The following is a 20,548-nucleotide window of genomic DNA, read 5'->3' on the forward strand; positions in this document are numbered from 1 at the left end:
GACTGAGAACCAGAAGAAATATCCCTTTTTATATATATATATATATAAGTGCAGCAAACTGTTTCTTCTGGGTTTTACATTGTCATTGAATATTGAAGCAGCTATATTATCCCCTTAAATGTAGTGCTTGCTTTGCCACAGTTGGTTTCCAAGTGCATGGTCCCACAGTTGGTTCCAAAGTGCCCATCTGAATGAATATATAAGAGTTAAAAAGAGTTAACCTACATATGAAATTAATTCAACTTCTGAAATATAGTTTGTCCATCATGGTTCAATGATGACCACTTTTGTCATCCAGGGGGCTGAGGGCTTATTTGGGGGGGGGGGGGGGGGGGGGACTAAGTGACTGGCGCTTAAAATTTTTATTAAAGTAAGGAACATTCCCGCAACATGTCGAGCTCACTCTCTAACCCTAAAGCCCAACTTCTGAACTATCAGAATGAAGAATGAAAGAATTCAAAATGACCAGTGGTTTGCCGAAAATCTATACTTCAAGTGTATTTAGAGCAATGGCAATGTTTATAACAGTGTTTAGAAGATATGTGAAGATTTCAAATATCCATACAAAGACTTAGTGTTTCTTTTGTTCATATTTTGTGTTATCTAAGAACATAACTCTACACATAATCAGTGCTGTGTGGCAAAGTTTAAAGAAGCTTATAATCCACCTCTTGATTAATGGCATGCCTTTGTCTGACCTGACAGGTGACCAGTTGAGTAATGACATTCATGACTTACGTTTGTCTGACCTGACAGGTGACCAGTTGAGTAGTGACATTCATGTCCTAACTTTGTCTGACCTGACAGGTGACCAGTTGACTAGTGACATTCATGTCCTACCTTTGTCTAACCTGACAGGTGACCAGTTGACTAGTGACATTCATGTCCTACCTTTGTCTGACCTGACAGGTGACCAGTTGAGTAATGACATTTATGACTTACGTTTGTCTGACCTGACAGGTGACCAGTTGAGTAATGACATTCATGACCTACATTTGTCTGAACTGACAGGTGACCAGTTGAGTAATGACATTCATGACTTACGTTTGTCTGACCTGACAGGTGACCAGTTGACTAATGACATTCATGACCTACCTTTGTCTGAACTGACAGGTGAGCCTTCCAGTGTCAATGCAGCTTGAGATAGCCCCCCAGCACCACATGTTCATCATTGGAAGAGCTGGAGTTAACATCAAACACATCATGCAGCAGACAGGAGCCAACATTCTCTTTCCGGACCCCAACACGGCTGCCCCACAAAGGAAAGGCACTGTCTTCATCAGCGGTAGCATTGATAGTGTTTTTATGGCTCGCCAGCAGTTGATTGTGAGTCTTGATGGAGCTTAGTAGTTTTTTTTTAAATAAATTTTAGCATGATGACCAAGATATAGATTGGTCAGGCTGATATGTGGAGGCACAATGATATACATACAAATGACTAAAAGACTCATACAATGCTAGTTGTATCTTACATCACTGCTAAGGTAGCTTGAAAAGTCAAGTAATTAAAACCCACACTCTAGTTACTCATGTAGGAAGAGATTGTAATAATGTATGTCGCATGTTATTTAAAATATTGACATTTGCACAGTTACATTAAGTGTTGATTATTACAGATTTTTTAAAAATTCATTTAGGGTTGTCTTCCTCTTGTTTTGATGTTTGATATCAAGGAAACAATTGAATTAGATCAAGGTGAGTGAACAATGGAAGAGTGTCCAGCGGGGGTGGCCATATGCAAAAAGGATATTACTGATACTCAGTACTAAGACAAATATAATTGTTAGTTCCCCTGAGTCTAATAGATAGTGCACTGGGCTTTTATTGGTTAATAATCTTTTTTTTTATATTGTTCATAATTATTGAAGTGATCTTTCTGAAATTTTAATCAAATGTGTTTTATGAGTTAATGTATGAACTTCAGCTTGATAGAATAATGAAATGTCAAAATAAATGATTTTTTTGTTTACCTTTTTTATCTCTTCTGCCTCCTAGTTTCACATGTACACCTCTTTCAAAATAAATGGGAGAAAATTAAATTATGAATATCAAATGCTTTATTCAAGCAACTTGCAATTATGCTCCACAAGTCTTTCATTTATTTGTTAAGAAACTGTTGTGCAGTTTACTAGAGGACAGTCAATTACGAGCCCCTTACATATGATTTCATTAGAAAATTGTAAAACTAAGAACATCTGAACAAAAAAGAATATTTAAGTATATTATTGAGTTTCTTAGTTAATTTTTAAATAAATATATTGAAAGCTGTTTTCAAAGTGAAATTATTTATCACAATGATACTAATAGTGAATCCTCATGTTAGAGAATAAAGACTTTATTTCATTGTCCTTTTTTTCTTCAGGGAGGATAACTCACTTGATGGAATCTCTGGATGTTTACATTAGTGTCAAACCTAAACCTAAACAACCAAGCAAGGTAAACATCAATAGTAAACAAAGATTGCAAACATAAAATACAAATAGTAAACATCTTTATGAGCTGACGCCCAGGAGGCTCCATATTTTACAATCTGTTACATTATTATTTTTTTTTATAAACTCATCTTCTGAGGTTGCTAGATATGTCAGAAATAGTCTGTGATACCAACTGAATAAAAATTATTTTTTTAATTATTTTTTTATCCATTATCTCACAAAGCATTATAAATAAATCATTCAAGACAATAAAATTGAAATCAGTAGCCTATTAAGCTGTTGTTTTACCTTCTGAAAAATCACATTCTAATAAGAACATTGAAGTAAATGAACGCATCTTACATGCACTCCAAGAGGAACAAAACTCAAGGTACTAATCAAAGAAAAACTATTCAAGATAAAATAGTAAACATTTTAAAAATTTGGGGGTAGAATGAAAATGAAACAAATAATTTTTAAAAGATTGGTTATGGTAAATTGGCCTGAGGAAAATCTCAAACTGATGATGCGAGGTTATTTCCAGAAGAAAAAAAAAGAGTTATCAAAATTTTCTTGCATTGCTCCTATACCCACTTTTACTTCATATACACAATATGCCTGTTAGTCTATTTTCACTAGTGCTACATTGGCCCAGGAGCCTGGTATTGAAGTAGCTGCCAGTGTGTCATTGGGTCTCATACAATTACAGACATCATAGTACTGGTAAATAAAATAAATAAGAAATGGACAAGCTCTCATCCAAATCACAAGAAAGATGATGCCAATTATAAGCTGTCCCGACAAGATCAACATCTAATCTTTCGACTCTGGACTGGACACAACAGAATGAGACAACATATGTACCGGAAGCTCACAATTGGAACCAGTGAAATCTGCCCATGTGGAGTGTCACCAGAGAATGCTGATCATGTTCTCAAAACTGCTCCCTTTACCAAGAGGCCTGTACAAGACACTGGCCCCAAAACACCCCAATAGAAAGAAAATTAAATGGAGAGCTCCCTGATTTGGAAACCACTGCACAGTTCATCTCATATATTGGTCTAGTCATCTGAACGCTCCAACACAAAAAATGAGAACAAAGAAGTATAGTACTGGCTTTTTAAAATTATGTTTTCACTAGTGCTACATTGGCCCAGGAGCCAGGTATTGAACCAACTCCCAGTGATTCATTGGGTCTCACAGACATATTACTGGCTTTTTTATTTCTATTTTCAGTCTGTGATTGTGAAGAGCATTGAAAGAAATGCAGCCAACATGTACTGGACCAGAGAAATACTCCTAGGTCTTAGGTCTGACATCCAGCAAATCAATGCCATCAACTGCCCACCAAGTCCTTTGAGATTAACTCCCTTGTCTTTTACTGGCTTAGGTAAGTCTACCCCACTCTTTAGTAGTGACACTGTATATCAGGAAAGTTTTATTTTGTCAAGAATATTCAAGTGTCAATGAATGTCCGGACAATTTTTCCCAGCCCAGAAATCAAGACACTAAATGGGTCATTAAGGATCTTCTGTAGGGTTGCAGTTTTGAATGAACTAATATGGTACACATATTGCTACACAATTCAAATCCTTGATATATATATATATATACAGAGCTTTTATTGTGACGGTATGCAGCAGTACAGTGTACCGACATCTTTTTTAATGTGGGGAAAAAATTATTACTTTTCCTGTATTTTAACATATATTATTAATTTATTAGTAGTTAAAAGTTAGGCAATCAATCACTGAGTACCGCCAGCTAGTTTTTTTTACAAAAAAAGCACTGTAGATATATATGTATATATATATTTATGAATAGGTTTTAAATGATAATTATTGGCTTGTTAAATAAGTTGTTTTTTTAATTTGTTTGAGTGAAAATGTATCATGTCAGTGGAGAATTTATAAGTAAAAACTTTTAAACAAAGAAAACAAACTCGCAGGGAGAAAAAACCTACAGCTAGCCATCACTTTATTGTCATACCAGCAAGTTCAGGTGTTTATGCACATCCTAAATTTATAGCTTTTATATAGCGCTACTTTTATGCTTATAGCATGCTCAGAGTGCTATGGTCCAATCTCATTTGTGGACCAGTGGGGGAGGGGAGGGGGCATTTGGGAGAAGGTTTTCTTTGCTGCCTTTAAGGCGCTCAGTAAACACAACTCTGATCAAGTCAGGTGTCGAACCTTGAGCCCCCTTCATAGTTAGTGAAGAAAGGCCAAGTTCATACATACTTAGCCTCTCGACCACAATTCCCACACATCCTAACTAAAAGGATCATTGCTCTAGTTTATCAGTGATAACTAAAGATTCTATAAACATTTTATCCCTTTCTTCTACTGTGGAAATATCTTGTCTTGATTTTTTTTCTGGTTTCTAAGTTTCTTCAAATTTTTTTTTCAGAATTCGTAACTGCTAAAGTAGATTTGTTATTTTATGTTTATTCCTAATTAAATAGTTTTTTTAGCCATAATATATATATGTATATAGCTCCTCCTTCGTGGTCGAAGATTAGCACATTTCTCATTTCCATAATATGTCTTGTAAGTACAAATAAAGAAATATCACTATCTAGAGGAACTTCAAAGTATATAGTTATTTGAAGAATTAGGTTTTTAATTATATAGCCATATACAGGTTGTCACTATTTGATCTCCAGGATATCTAAGTCCAAGTTCGCTCAGTGTCAACAATACAAACTACCTGCACAGTGGCCACCCCAACACCAACACCTTCCTGTCCTCTGGCCAGCCCAGTACTACCAGCTTCATCCCTGGTAGCCAATCTAGCATTACCAGCTTTTTACCTAGTGGTCAGCAAAGTAGTAGTACCAGTTTCTTGCTCAATGGTCAGCACACATCCAGTACTATAGATGTGAGTCATTGTGCCACAAGTCCAGTCATCAGCCCCAACCAATGGGGGAACAAAACACAAGGTGAAATTTGATATCATTTTTACAGTTATTTCCCCTTCTAACAAAATTTTTAACATTAATATTATTAACTTTTAATGCTTTCTACTAGTTTTATTGTGTTGACCATAACTTTGCTTTCAGTTTATAGTCCACTAATGGTCATCACTCCAGCGGCCAGCATCTCGTCTATTGACATTTTGAGTCCACCAGGGTCAGTTCGGAATGGCTTTCATCCTGAATTTGCTGGCAGTGCATTCATTCATGTCCCCACACCTCTGGATCATGGTACTTTGACCTACACATATTTAACTACATTTTCAGTCAGTAAATAAATTAGGTTTTGAGCTAAACATGCATTTTCCCATTGTTCATCTCATGATGTCTAATGTATATGGGGAGGGGAACTATTACAAACAGTACTTGCCAAGAAAATGATCATTTAGATTGTATTTTTAAGAGAATAGGGAGTACCCCCACAATAAAGACTGCATGTCTAGTCATTGATGTAGTCAATGTATACTTTTGTTAAACCTGTAACTCTGCGTCAAGAAAGTGTTTTCTGTCTACTTGTAGGTCCCAATTGTAACACCAGTGACTCTGCTAGCCCCCCTCAGTCTCCATCTAACAGTCCCACCACTGCTGGTCTTTGCAAAACTGCTGGTGAGTAATACACATTCATAATTGGTTACATTTATGTCAGAGCATCATTAACGTGATTCACAAGTTTCGTTGGATTTGAACAAAAAATAAAGTTGCTTTCTAAACAACTACCTTTTTCTCCTATTGAGATTTACATGGGTTTTTTTTTTTCTCTTAGTGTATTCTATTAAATGTGGTTCATGAAAAGGAATTAAAAATTGTACTACTAAATGTTTAATTCAATTATACAAGCATCTGTTAAATGAATGTCTTTTTCAAATGTACCATTTTGTTACTTCCTAATCAGCTGACCTAGTGAACTTACAGAAGAGAGGGACACTAGGTGAAGTGTTGACCCATGACACTTTGCTGGCCACCACACTCCATCCACACCACCAACAGCAACACCTGCTCCAGCAACACCACCAACAGCATGGCTTGACCTCACCCACCTCACAGTTGTACAATGGGAGGAGTCATACATGTTCACACCTTATGTAAGTAGTCCAGTCAAACTTCACACCTAGGCTTTATGTGCACAGTCTGGTCAAACTTTACACCTAGATTTTATGTACATAGTCTGGTCAAACTTTACACCTAGATTTTATGTACATAGTCTGGTCAAACTTTACACCTATACTTTATGTACATAGTCTGGTCAAACTGAACACTTAGATTTTATGTACATAGTCTGGTCAAACTTTACACCTAGACTTTATGTACATAGTCTGGTCAAACTTTACACCTAGACTTTATGTACATAGTCGTGTCAAACTTTACACTTAGATTTTATGTACATAGTCTGGTCAAACTTCACACTAAGATTTTATATACATAGTCCATTCAAACTTCACACTTAGATTTTATGTACATAGTCCATTCAAACTTCACACTTAGATTTTATGTACATAGTCCATTCAAACTTCACACTTATATTTTATGTACATAGTCAGGTTAAACTTAACACATAGATTTTATATACATAGTCCAGTCAAATTTCACACATAGATTTTATGTAAATAGCTCAGCCCATGTTCACACATAGATCTTATGAAACTATCAACTGTCACAAAGGTTTATGTAAGTAGCTCAGCCCATGTTCACACATAGATCTTATGAAACTAGTCTAGTCAACTGTCACACAAATTTATGTAAGTAGTCAAAGCCAAACTCCACACTTAGATCTTATGTAAATGGGGCATTCAATCTATTAACATACTTTTTTGATAATAGTTAAGTTAGTCTCTCACACATTCGGTATAATTCTTATTTTCAGAATTTATTTCTATTGCCAGTGCTATTAAATTCTTGATTCTTATATACATCTTAAATATATTTACCAAATACCACTGACTCATGTAATAAGAGCTCTATATATCTGTCCAATGGATTTGCATGAAATTTCATACACAGAAAATAGCTGCATGAATAGTTCCCCTTTAAGACCCTGTGGTCTATAGGGCAGATGATGTAAAGGTCATCAGATTCTGTGGCCTACAGTTAATGAGGGTGTCATGTAGCCAGCACAACGACCAACCGCCTTTACTTTTCCCTAACTAATGTCAGGTACCCATTAGATCAGAAGCGCCCAAAGATTCCAAAATTGAAAATCCCAGTTTTCACCAGGATTCAAACCCTGGACCCCCAGTTCAGAAGCCAAGTGCTTTAATGCTCAGCCACCGTGCCTCCCAGCTGCATAATGTTTATAAAAACAAAATGAAACCAATAATTTTTTGATGTGCAACTCGCCATTGTGGACACTTTAGAAAGTTAACAGACTTAGCCAATTGATATTTTTTTAATTTTTATCTCTCAACAATACCAAACAACTTTGAGGGCCTATTACAAGTGTGTGTGTGTTTTTTTTGGGGATAGGATTGTTTGTTTCTTACAGTTTCTAGGGGTGGATATGAAATGCAAAAAGAGCCTTTTAATCATGTTGAACGGGGGGGGGGGGGGGGGGGAGGAGGAGAGAAAAGGGATTGTAAAATTACTGGCCAAAACTGTGTTTTTGTCCAATTCAAGTTAAACTTCAAGACCATTTTAAAGTGCGAGGTGCAAAAAAAAAAAATGAGAAAGAGAAAAAGAGTGAGACAAGGGGACTATATGGGCGACAATTACTATGGGTAGGGTACAAAAAAGGAGGATGGAGAGAGATTAGGAGAAGGAAAGAGATGTGGAGAGAAAGACAAAGGGATAACTATCAGACCATTCTGATTCAAGTTAAAAGTCTAAATTGGAGAGCATTACGATCAAAGAATGCAAAGAAATGGAGGAAGCTCCAGAGAAGGGAAGATAGATACAGAGGGAGAGAAAGAGCAGGTCATTCAATTTCAAAGTAACAAATACTAGAATTCACAAGTGTTAAAATGCAGCCCGTAGTATTGGAAGGAAAAAAAAGGATGGGAGGTTTTGGCCAAATTGAGCACTTGATAGTGTGAGAGCAATATATATATATATATATATATATATATATATATATATATATATATATATATATATATATATATATATATATATATATATGTGCTTTTTTTTGTAAAAAAAAATAGGTGCCGGTACTCACTGATTATGTGCCGGTACTCTGGTGGATTGCCTAACTTTTAAATACTAATAAATTAATAATAAACATTAAAATACAAGAAAAGTAATAATTTTATCCCCACATTGAAAAAGGTGCTGTACGCGTACTGTCACAAAAAAAAGTCCTGTATAATGCATACACATATACACACACACCCTTTTATATATACACAGACCTTTTTTTTTTATTTATTGTTTTGTCATTAACACACATTAAAAAAAAACAACATAAAATTAATTTTTTTAAATCCTACATAAATTTGTTCTCTTCATGGGTCTACAGGAATGGTGACAGTAGCAGTGAAAATGGTCGTGGAGAAAATCATCCGTCAGATAAACTGGCACCAGGAATAGAAAGAAAAAGTTCCACAACTTCCCTGTACTCCTCCAATCTACAATATGGCTTTGATTATGAACAGAAGAAGTTGCTGGCCATGAAAGGTATCAGACATTTTCAACATATATATTTTATAATTTGAGTGGTTGAAATCCTCTGAAGATAGTTTTGAGTTTTATCTTATCTTGTCTTATATAATACAGACGTTACTTTAAAAAAAGAAGATGATTACGTCCTACGCGTCATGCATTCAGTCATGCATATTAATCAATGACTTAAATTCTGCCAAGTCACTGGTTTTCCTGGCTAGCTCAGGCAACCCATTCCATGCCCTAATAGCACTATTAAATTATTAAATTTTGTTTTTGCATTTGAAGATTATGGTTCAGTGTTTTATGTATAATTGCTACTTTACTTTTAAGTCTTCTATCCTGAAGGCTTTCTAAATTTAGTGATTTAACTAAAGGTGTTACTCTAGTCAAGTGTGAATATTCGTTTGTTATGAATCTCACCGCTCTATTTTGTGTCTGTTCCAGTTTCTTAATGTTTTCTTGAGTTGGGGGGGTCCCAAACAGAGGATGCATATTCTATTACTGGCCTAACCAAGGTTAAATAACATTTTAGTTTTATGTTCTTATTTGATTTATAGAAATTTCTTTTAATAAACTGCTTTTTTATGATATTAGTCTCTGGGTGCAATTTTTTAAGTCAGTGATTTGCCCTGGCACACATACAAGCCAAAGAGATTCACATTCTTCCTTCTTGATTGGCAAGTCAGGTGTGCTCTACTGGTTTCATCAACATTGTACCCTCTCTGATAATGACGCCATGGGGAATTGTCCTAAATACTTTTATATAGTGGGAAGTGTGACTGATCTCAGAATTTCACATTTACTGTTCATTGGATTGTTTACCAAGCCTTTTGATTTATTTCCAGCCATGCAGAAGAAGCCAGAAGGAGAGTCAAGGACACCAACAGACATCTGGGCAGGTATGGGCTTCTCCAAGTCTATGCCAGAGTCAGCCATTAGAGATAAACTGGGTCAGATGGGCATCAGTGCCAGAGTCACAGACACATCCATCACTTCAGGTTATGAGGTAGAGTCATCTTCCCCTGCTCTCTAGTAGACTATTAACTCTTTCTCTCCATAATTATTTTGTTATTCCGATGGTATTATTGGTTTTGCTCATTTGTATTTCACTATCCTGTTATCAATAATGTTTTTGTTTGTTATCAGAAAATGGTATATTTGGTATCAAATTATAGGACAATGCATGCTCTTTTTACACATCATAAATTAAAGTTTATAAATCAAAAAGCCAATTTAGTGAAATGGGGGTCAAATCAATGTTGGCATTGTCAATTAGGAGAGAAAGAGTTAAACCAATACTTTTCAGCTAGAGTTATTTCCTTCACTTTTTTAAAGACTGCAAAAAAAGTGTTTGTCTATAAAGTTATGAATCAAGAAAATGTAGATTCAAATCAATGGAAATTTAAGAATTTTGTTTTAAAAGTATTTGCTTTATAAATATTATGAAATCTTTTGTTTCTTCTTTTTTGGCTGCTTCACTTAGAGCACTATGACACCTTTAATTAGTAAGTGCTAGATTGTTTCCCACACAGCATGTTCCCCTTAACCCTTTCCACCATGCTGTTGTGTCCAAAGGAACAACATAAACTGGTGGTTTTGGATCAGCAGCTTTGCAGGGCCTGCCAGAGTGACGCACAGTGTGCTGCAGTCGGCCAAAGGGTTACCAATTCCTAATGTTTCCTCAGGGCTGACTCCTGAAGCATATCCCCTGTTTGAGTTTAGCACCATTGAACCAGAGATTTGGTTTCAGATTTTGGTTCTCCTTGGTTCGTGGTCATTCAAGGCTTTCTTGACCTTAATTTTTTTTTCTTCCAATTTCAGCCTAACAGGCCAGAGATAGACTTAAACATAGATAAAGATTTGTGGACTGATGGGACAGGCTCATCTAACAGACCTTTAAACAAAGCTCCTGGAGAATATCCAAGTCCTAGGAAAAAATGTAAGCCTTTGAACATTTCAGTTTGGTATAGTTGGTTTTATGTTTCATTATATTTCTGTACAATATGTTCAATCAGTGTTTCACTAACTTGTTCTCAAACAGAACACTTTACACATTCTGAGTATCTAGCAGAACACTTTGCTTATAGTTTAGAGAGATTAATTCATGTGGTGGGCCTTCTAGTTAAAATTCCAGTAGTTTGTGAAACACCTACTTTGAAACACTAGGGTTCAACGGAACACAGTTTGGGAATCACTCTGTGAGATGTTGATTTACCATTGTCTCGAATGAGGGAAATGTTGCTTGAACTATTTATTGTATGATATAAATTAAAATAATATTTGGAATTTTATTTTTTTTTGGTGTCAATTTTCTGTTGTTTCTCTCTCCACTAGTTCAGTATGGTTTAAGCCACAGTAACCATGTTGATAGTGCCAGCTTGCCAAGCTCTAAAGCTATGTGGTCTACCAAGACAGATTTGGCAGAACTCTTTAGTGCCCTCAGCCTTGGCAAGTACACAGATCTGTTCCAGCAGCAGGAGGTTAGTTTCTGCATTTCTTTTTTTTTTAGTCCTTTAAGTTAATATTTAAAATGGGATGACAGCCCACAGTGTAATAGCAAAGTTTGGACGGGTGATTTTTTAAATTTAGTTATGTCTAATTGGATGAAATTGAATAATTGGTCATACACTTTTATATCAGGATTTGGTGATGAAAGTATTTTATCAATAGATCTGAATCTTATCTTATATAATACAGACGTTACTTCAAAAAAAAAAAAAAGATAATTACGTCCTACATGTCATGCATATTAACCAATGACCTAAATTCTGCCAAGTCACTGGTTTTCCTGGCTAGCTCAGGCAACCCATTCCATGCTCTAATAGCACTAGGGAAGAAGGAGCATTTGTACAAATTTGTCCTAGCATATGGTACGAGGAATGTGCCTCAGTATCAGTAATAAGTACCTTGTGAGGAATTCATGTTTAATTTCTTCATTAAAAGATAGGTTCATACTAATGTTCTCTACATTAAAGATGGTTTATACTAAAGATCTCTACACTAAAGGTGGGTTCATACTAATGTTCTCTACACTAAAGATGGTTTATACTAAAGATCTCTACAATAAAGGTGGGTTCATACTAATGTTCTCTACATTAAAGATGGCTTCATACTAAAGATCTCTACAATAAAGGTGGGTTCATACTAATGTTCTCTACATTAAAGATGGTTTATACTAAAGATCTCTACACTAAAGGTGGGTTCATACTAATGTTCTCTACACTAAAGATGGTTTATACTAAAGATCTCTACAATAAAGGTGGGTTCATACTAATGTTCTCTACATTAAAGATGGTTTATACTAAAGATCTCTACAATAAAGGTGGGTTCATACTAATGTTCTCTACATTAAAGATGGTTTATACTAAAGATCTCTACACTAAAGGTGGGTTCATACTAATGTTCTCTACACTAAAGATGGTTTATACTAAAGATCTCTACAATAAAGGTGGGTTCATACTAATGTTCTCTACATTAAAGATGGCTTCATACTAAAGATCTCTACAATAAAGGTGGGTTCATACTAATGTTCTCTACACTAAAGATGGTTAATACTAAAGATCTCTACAATAAAGGTGGGTTCATACTAATGTTCTCTACACTAAAGATGGCTTCATACTAAAGATCTCTACACTAAAGGTGGGTTCATACTAATGTTCTCTACATTAAAGATGGCTTCATACTAAAGATCTCTACAATAAAGGTGGGTTCATACTAATGTTCTCTACATTAAAGATGGTTTATACTAAAGATCTCTACAATAAAGGTGGGTTCATACTAATGTTCTGTACATTAAAGATGGTTTATACTAAAGATCTCTACAATAAAGGTGGGTTCATACTAATGTTCTCTACATTAAAGATGGCTTCATACTAAAGATCTCTACAATAAATGTGGGTTCATACTAATGTTCTCTACACTAAAGATGGTTAATACTAAAGATCTCTACAATAAAGGTGGGTTCATACTAATGTTCTCTACACTAAAGATGGCTTCATACTAAAGATCTCTACAATAAAGGTGGGTTCATACTAATGTTCTCTACATTAAAGATGGCTTCATACTAAAGATCTCTACAATAAAGGTGGGTTCATACTAATGTTCTCTACATTAAAGATGGCTTCATACTAAAGATCTCTACAATAAAGGTGGGTTCATACTAATGTTCTCTACATTAAAGATGGTTTATACTAAAGATCTCTACACTAAAGGTGGGTTCATACTAATGTTCTCTACACTAAAGATGGTTTATACTAAAGATCTCTACAATAAAGGTGGGTTCATACTAATGTTCTCTACATTAAAGATGGCTTCATACTAAAGATCTCTACAATAAAGGTGGGTTCATACTAATGTTCTCTACATTAAAGATGGTTTATACTAAAGATCTCTACAATAAAGGTGGGTTCATACTAATGTTCTCTACACAAAAGATGGTTTATACTAAAGATCTCTACAATAAAGGTGGGTTCATACTAATGTTCTCTACATTAAAGATGGTTTATACTAAAGATCTCTACACTAAAGGTGGGTTCATACTAATGTTCTCTACACTAAAGATGGTTTATACTAAAGATCTCTACAATAAAGGTGGGTTCATACTAATGTTCTCTACATTAAAGATGGCTTCATACTAAAGATCTCTACAATAAAGGTGGGTTCATACTAATGTTCTCTACATTAAAGATGGTTTATACTAAAGATCTCTACAATAAAGGTGGGTTCATACTAATGTTCTCTACACAAAAGATGGTTTATACTAAAGATCTCTACAATAAAGGTGGGTTCATACTAATGTTCTCTACATTAAAGAGGGCTTCATACTAAAGTTCTCTACATTAAAGATGGGTTTATATTAAACTTCTACATAAAAGCATTATTCTAATTTCTAAAGTTTGATAGATGTAAGTGGTGAGATCTGTTCACATAACTTGCTTGAATTTTGCTTTTATTCTGCTGGAAATCAGCTTTCACTACACATCTCTTACCATCTTTTTAAAAATTTTCTTTTATTTTTAGGTCCTTTGGTTTTATATTCTAAAAAAATGTGTATAAATCAAAACTAACTTTGACTTGGTTCTTTAGATTGACCTGTCCACATTTTTGACCCTTTCTGACCATGATCTCCGTGAACTTGGAATCTCAACTTTTGGAGCCAGAAGAAAAATGTTACTGGCTATTGCAGGTTAGTGAATAAACTAGAACAAATTTTTTTTTTTTTTAAATGCCTTTTTAGGTATGTTTTCCCATCGTCTCTAAATAGACATCCTTTTTTTTTTTAAAGATCTCAATAAACGACGAACTCTCTTACCTTCATCAAGTTTAAGGACGTCCTCATCAATTGGTCAAGGTCTACCTGCTGACACCAATACCAGTGACAGCTTAAGGGCTGGAGGAAACAGTGTGAGTCAATTGTTCCCTTCACCCAGCCCAGCCCCCTCTTTGATCAACAGTCGAGGTGGCCCTGACCTGGGAAGTCTAAGTGGACACTGGTAGCTCACTAAACTGCACAAAGCTAAAATGTACAGAAACTTGGACTAGACTCTTTTTGGAACATTTAATATATGTTGAAATGTAATATTTGTTCAACACAACTTTTCTTTTGACAAGTCTCAGCGGAGATTATGCTTGTTTCAGAATTTATTTCCTCCGTCCAATGGGGACTGTCGCTTGTTTTCAAGCTCTTTCTTTCTCTAACTGCTGATCAAAATAATTTTGTACAATGTTTTTGTTTTCTCTTTCAAACCATTGACAATGTTCACAAGTTGGTGTCAGATGTTTCTATTGGCTCATTCAGCTGGCCACATTTTACTTAGTACTTTTTTTTTTAAAAAGTGTTGGATGTACTTTTGTTTGTTGTCTTGCTGTTTTTTTTCGGGTTGCATTTTTTTTGTGTGCACATAAATTTTGTTCATAAAAGTAACAACGATGATAAATGACGAAATTTCCTTCGATGGATGCTCCATATTTTCCATGACAACAATCTTGCTCAACTCTAAGAGTTGTGGGTCTTGCTTGATATGTTTTGTTTGTATTGATTCACTGACTAGTTCAGTCAGTCTTGCTCTGTGATCTGAGTCTTCAGTTCCTTTCATTAACTTTGGTTCATTCAAAGAATTTTGACAAATGAGAAATTAGTTTAGCTATTGTAGAATTGTAAACATTTGCTTTTTGAGAAATCCTGGTAGTGGAGAGTAGGTCTGTTTTAGTGAAGTTGTCAATCAATTGTCAGCTACATAATGGTGGAGAAATCAGGAATTGAACATGTTTTCTTGAGGTGCTGTTATTTAATGAAAAATAAAGTATACTATTTCGTTAATTTTTTTCTTTTACTTAACTAAATAAAGTCAGGTACTTCATTTGTCAGAAAATTGTACAAGGTTGTTGTTCTTTGATTTTGATAATGTAATTGATTATATTAATTAAAGATATTCTGCTTACAGTTCAATCTAAAGCCCCATTATAATTAGCAAAAAAGAATTTTTTTTTTATAACTTGGTGGTTATCACAGCTAATATTAAATACATAATAGGTAGAGGTAATACAGAGGATATAAATTATTTTAGCAGTTACTACATTTGGCTATGTTCTAAAAATCTGCAGACATTTCCTAATTGAAATCTCTCTCATTTGATGATGTCTTGTAGAACAAAGGCTTCAATGTGTTCAGTCTTGACTGAGAGAGAACTTTTTATGTTTTTAGCACCACAGCACTGATGCCATCCTTATGTGTTGTTGTAAAACTCTTGGTTGTTCTCAGTTTTCAAAGTGGTGAAGCAACATATTTCTGGCTGCCTGGTCGTGCAGTTTGTGCGCTGGACTGTCGTTCAGATTTATCGATGGTCGAGGGTTCAAACCCTGCCAGCTCCCAACCCCCGTCGTCCTGCAGGAGGTTTGGACTAGGAAGTAATTATCTTCAACTCTGAAGGAACATCCGAAACATGTAAAACATTTTACAAACATTTTTACATTTCTGTTCATAATCACACAATGTCTCTCTGCTTAAAAGTTAAAAATACAAGATTATACAAGTTCAGACATCTTTGTTTACATAATACATGATTGTGTCAACTTTTTAAGAATGTACTACAAATGAGTTTTAAATAAAAGACATAATTTAATGGCATACAGAGCAGATTAATAGACAAATTATCAAATATTTTTTTTTATCCAAATTGTATAAATAATCAAACTTAAATGTGGTCTCCAATCTTGCTGAGCAACTTGTGTATATTTAGTTGTTTTGTTTTTAAATTGTATTTACCTGTAATAATAATTTACATAAATAATGTATAAACAAATAAATTGTATTGTATAATGTGATGAGGTATAGAATGAAACTGGGCAAAGATTGTTAGTACTTTTGTTTATGTCAGTTTTCACATTCTTTAGATTGATACTTCAGCCATAAATTTTGAAGCTACATCTTAAGTAAACTCTAGATATTCCATTGAGTACTGCTCTAGCCTTTAATTAATACAAGATGATAATCTATGACAAAGTTGATCTCCAACTAATAGGGTGCCTGGAGGTACAATGTTTTTCCTGGAGTCAAAATTGAAGAAAGAAAAACAGAACATTAAAACATAAGTACAAAAGAAAATGACAGCTCTATTAGTTGTACATGTGTTGCATATGTTGAGCTCTATTAGTTGTACATGTGTTGCATATGTTGACCCTCTCTGGCAATGTCTCATCAACATAGAAGTTGTCTCATTTAGAGTGAGCTCCCTTCATTCTATGACCTAACAAGAGTTACTTTTAAGTTTAAATTGTATTTATTTTGTATCTGGATAAAATTGTACAAATTTGCCTTAAAATACTGCTGAGTAAATTAACATTATTTTTATAACTATTTGTTTCAGTATTATTAGTTGCAATGTAAATGACAGTGACTATACGCTCTAGTATCAGTCTACAAAGTTAGAATTTTACGGAACAATTTGTTTCCTTGCAGTATTTTTTTTAATCTGCCTTAGTATTAGTTTGAAATAAACTTGAAATATTGTCTGCGATGTTCAATTTCTGTGATCATGTTTGGTGCTTTGACAAAATATTGTTTAGTTCTAGAAGTATTTCTTTCTTTCTTGTCCGTCCAAAGGAAAGTTGTTTTATTTTTCACGTTCTTGCCATAACAAAAGATTTTTATGAGGTCAAGTCAAGGTTTATATACAAAGAAGTTTTATTTTTTTTTTCCTTTTCCTACAAATGCTCTACTTGAAGATAAAACCATTTTATGTAAATATAACTTTGTTAAGTCAAATATTAAACAAATATTTTAGAATTGCTAGTTTCTTTGTTCCCATGAGGACACCACTAGTGTGATAACAAAAACAAAAGTTTGATGTTTCTAGCTTGTGCTCAACAATGAAAGTCCTATGAACACATTTTTTTTGGCTTTTGTTTTCTCCTAATGCTAATGTATATTCATTGTATTGTATCAAGCAAGATCCACGTTGACTGCGTCCATCGAAACCCTCATGTTTTACTGACTAAGAATCTTGTATTGAAGATTTTGAAACTTTGATGTCAAGACAGCTTTACTATTTGACTGAAATCTTCAACTTTGGACTTGAAACATTCCTGTCACAGAATTGACGAATGGTTTAACAAAATTAAAAATCAAGCCCCCCTCTTCACTTTTTTTTGTGTGTTCAAGTATGTAACTAAATTTTTTTTTAATTATATTTTAGGTTTTATTGTAAACAAGGTTAATGTATTCTATATTTTTTTTTTTTTATTTTGAAAAGAGTATTGTAAAAAAAAAATTGTTTAAAGTAAAATATATTTATGTTAAATAATGATTATTAAAACATCATTCTCTAGCACTGCCAGAACTGACATTGGTCAAAGAGAAACAGAATAATATTTGTTTTGATGATTTGTTCTTTTTATAAAAAGGTGAAGCTTTTAAGTTTTTTGTAGATCCGATGAGGGAAACTGTTGCCATGACTTGAATTAATCATTACCGGTTGTATTTGACTCAAGAAACTTTGATGCAAGACAATTTTTGTCAAACAAAACATGTAGGTCAGTGAGTCTTCAGAAGATTGGCTTTCCACCATTGTCCACACTGGCTGTGTCCAGAAGCTGGTTGCTCATTCTCCTCCCAGTCCACTTATTCTTTGCTAGTAGACAACATTTGTTATGTTGTCATTCAATACCTTTTATTTTTTTTTTTGTAAGTGTAAAAAAAAAGTTCCCCTTTCAGACCTTGCGATCTATAGAGCAGATGATGTAAAGGTCATCTTTCTGTGGCCCATGGTTAACAAGGGTGTCATGTGGCCAGCATGATGACCAACCACCTTTACTTTTCCCCAACTAGTGTTAGGTACCTATTAGAGCTGGGTGGACTCAAAGGCGCCCAAAGATCCCAAAATTTAAAAGCCCATTCATCACCAGGATTCAAACCCGGGACTTCCGTTCAGAAGCCAAGCGCTTTACTGTTCAGCCACTGCACCTCCTTTTTGTAAGTGTGCAAGATGAATTAAAATTTCATAAAATTTCCTCTAAAAGAGCAGCCTAGAGTTCCTTCTTCTTCTAATTACATACTTTCTGTGATTGATCAGGGCTGTCTGACAAGAATCCTGGCCAGTATTGTAGCTTATAATGATCTTGTTATCAATACACAATTGTCCCATGCCACACACCCTCACAACAGCCAGATGATGACAGCCTTTATAATTACAAATAATAACAATGTAGACAAAGCTAACAATGCATATCTTGCATTGTTTTCATGTGAATGAGCTGCTAGCTTAACACCAGCCAAAGTCAATTTGAGCCTTTTGTTGTTTCTATTGAAAACATATATATATATATATATGTTCATATGCATGAATTATTCACTATGATCATTGAAATATTGTTTCTTTGTTTGATTTGATATGTTTTTAATGTTCATTTCTGTTTGTTTTATTCAATATAACCTATAGTATTTGTGAGAAATGATTGATCCACCTTGGTGGTCAAAGTGATTGGATGGTTTCTCCACCAATGCAACTATGCAGGTCATGTATGGACAACTGACTGGGACTAGCTGGACTTTGAAAGTTATCCTGATGAACCTTTTTGGCAAAACTAGTTTTTATCTTGAATTACACCTAGTAGGACAAATGTAGTCTACACGTTTAGAATCTCCAATCATTAATAATAGGCTGGGGTCATTTGTATCAAATTAAGAAATGGACATTAGCTAGTTATTAGCACATTAAAAACAAAGTACTATGTGAGAATCCAAATATTATGGAAAAAACTTTTATTGTTACTACTATAATAATAATAATAATAATAATCTTTATTATCCGTAAGGAAATTTGTCTTACAATTTGTGCATTACACCAAACAAAAAACATTATAACTATAAGAAACCAAAGTGTACATTCACACCAGACTCACTCATAATTTACATGTGACAAAGTTTATACCAGATTGTTCTTATTTAATGATTTGATTGCCAGTGGAACAAAAGTATATAGTTTCAGCATTAAATTATAGAGTAGGAAAATAAAAGCAACAGTAAAGTTTTTCAAACACAACTATTTGCCAGATTGGATTCTGTTTCAGTCACAATGTACAATTGTGTTGACTAATTCTGTACATATTGTTTGAAGCTAAATTCTGTTAGGTTTTAGTTTGTAATTATTTTGTTGTCAATAAGTTTTTATATTTTCATTCATGACTTTTTAAGTTTCCTCCGTCCAAAGAAAAAGTTGATCATGTGATGAAGTTTTATTTGTATTTAACTATTTAGTCAAGTCTCATTTTTGTATTTGGTCCAACATTTTTGTTTTAACTTTTTTTTTTATTAACAAGTTCAGTAACTGATACATTTTACATAAAGTTTTTTTTTTATGCCAATAAATAAATTTCAAATTTACTTCATTTTATCTTTTTTTTTACTTCGGCTTAAATGTACACACTCCGTCTGTCTGGTCAAGATCTTTTACATGCTGTACACATTCTGTCTGTCTGGTCAAGATCTTTTACATGCTGCTTCACTCACTTCCCATTCGGATGAAGTTGAAACGTCATGTCAATGACAATACATGAATCAATACAAAAATTATCAATTAGTTGTAATAAATTCATTTTGTTTTATATGGATAATGTAGAGAATTAGTTCATGTGATATAAATTTTAAACTCACAATTTTAATAAGCACTTATATAGCTCAGTGACAAAACTCCTTGGCCTTGGCTTCAGTCTGACTTGAGCAGACCTTTTCTTTTCCAAATTGCTTTTGAATAAGCAGCATGGAAACCTTATCCTGGATGGTAACATTATTCTATGTAATCTAAGTAATCTATGCAATTTCACTCTACATAAGCAATATTTTTCAAAATTAATTTTATATTTAACTTGTGTAAAGTTTATCTTCCAATTCTTCCATCAACCTTTCTTTCACTTGGTTGTGTGATAAGCTCACTGGACTGTCATTTGGTCCTGGATTCATACCCTGATTACTACCATTCCCCATAGGTTTGGACTAGGAAGTAGATTATCTTCACTCTGAAGGAACATCCGAAACATGTCAAACATATGACAAACAACATACAAAATT

The 20,548-nt window shown here is 34.1% G+C and overlaps 1 protein-coding gene across 1 annotated transcript in view; it reads left to right on the forward strand.

Moving 5' to 3' along the window:
- LOC106054705 (protein bicaudal C homolog 1-A-like) overlaps nt 1-19,864 on the forward strand; it is a 100,849-nt gene extending 80,985 nt beyond the window's left edge. The window contains exons 8-21 of the mRNA XM_056019015.1: nt 1,114-1,326; nt 1,638-1,695; nt 2,363-2,436; nt 3,651-3,804; nt 5,080-5,355; nt 5,476-5,619; nt 5,908-5,994; nt 6,281-6,470; nt 8,840-8,997; nt 9,831-9,991; nt 10,807-10,924; nt 11,320-11,465; nt 14,071-14,170; nt 14,270-19,864. Coding sequence (XP_055874990.1) covers nt 1,114-1,326; nt 1,638-1,695; nt 2,363-2,436; nt 3,651-3,804; nt 5,080-5,355; nt 5,476-5,619; nt 5,908-5,994; nt 6,281-6,470; nt 8,840-8,997; nt 9,831-9,991; nt 10,807-10,924; nt 11,320-11,465; nt 14,071-14,170; nt 14,270-14,481 — 2,091 coding nt within the window. The 3' untranslated portion in view covers nt 14,482-19,864. The remainder of the gene's footprint in view (nt 1-1,113; nt 1,327-1,637; nt 1,696-2,362; nt 2,437-3,650; nt 3,805-5,079; nt 5,356-5,475; nt 5,620-5,907; nt 5,995-6,280; nt 6,471-8,839; nt 8,998-9,830; nt 9,992-10,806; nt 10,925-11,319; nt 11,466-14,070; nt 14,171-14,269) is intronic.
- The last annotated feature ends 684 nt before the right edge of the window (nt 19,865-20,548 follow it).

This window comes from Biomphalaria glabrata, chromosome 2 (genome assembly GCF_947242115.1).
Source record: "Biomphalaria glabrata chromosome 2, xgBioGlab47.1, whole genome shotgun sequence".
NCBI classification, from domain to species: domain Eukaryota; kingdom Metazoa; phylum Mollusca; class Gastropoda; family Planorbidae; genus Biomphalaria; species Biomphalaria glabrata.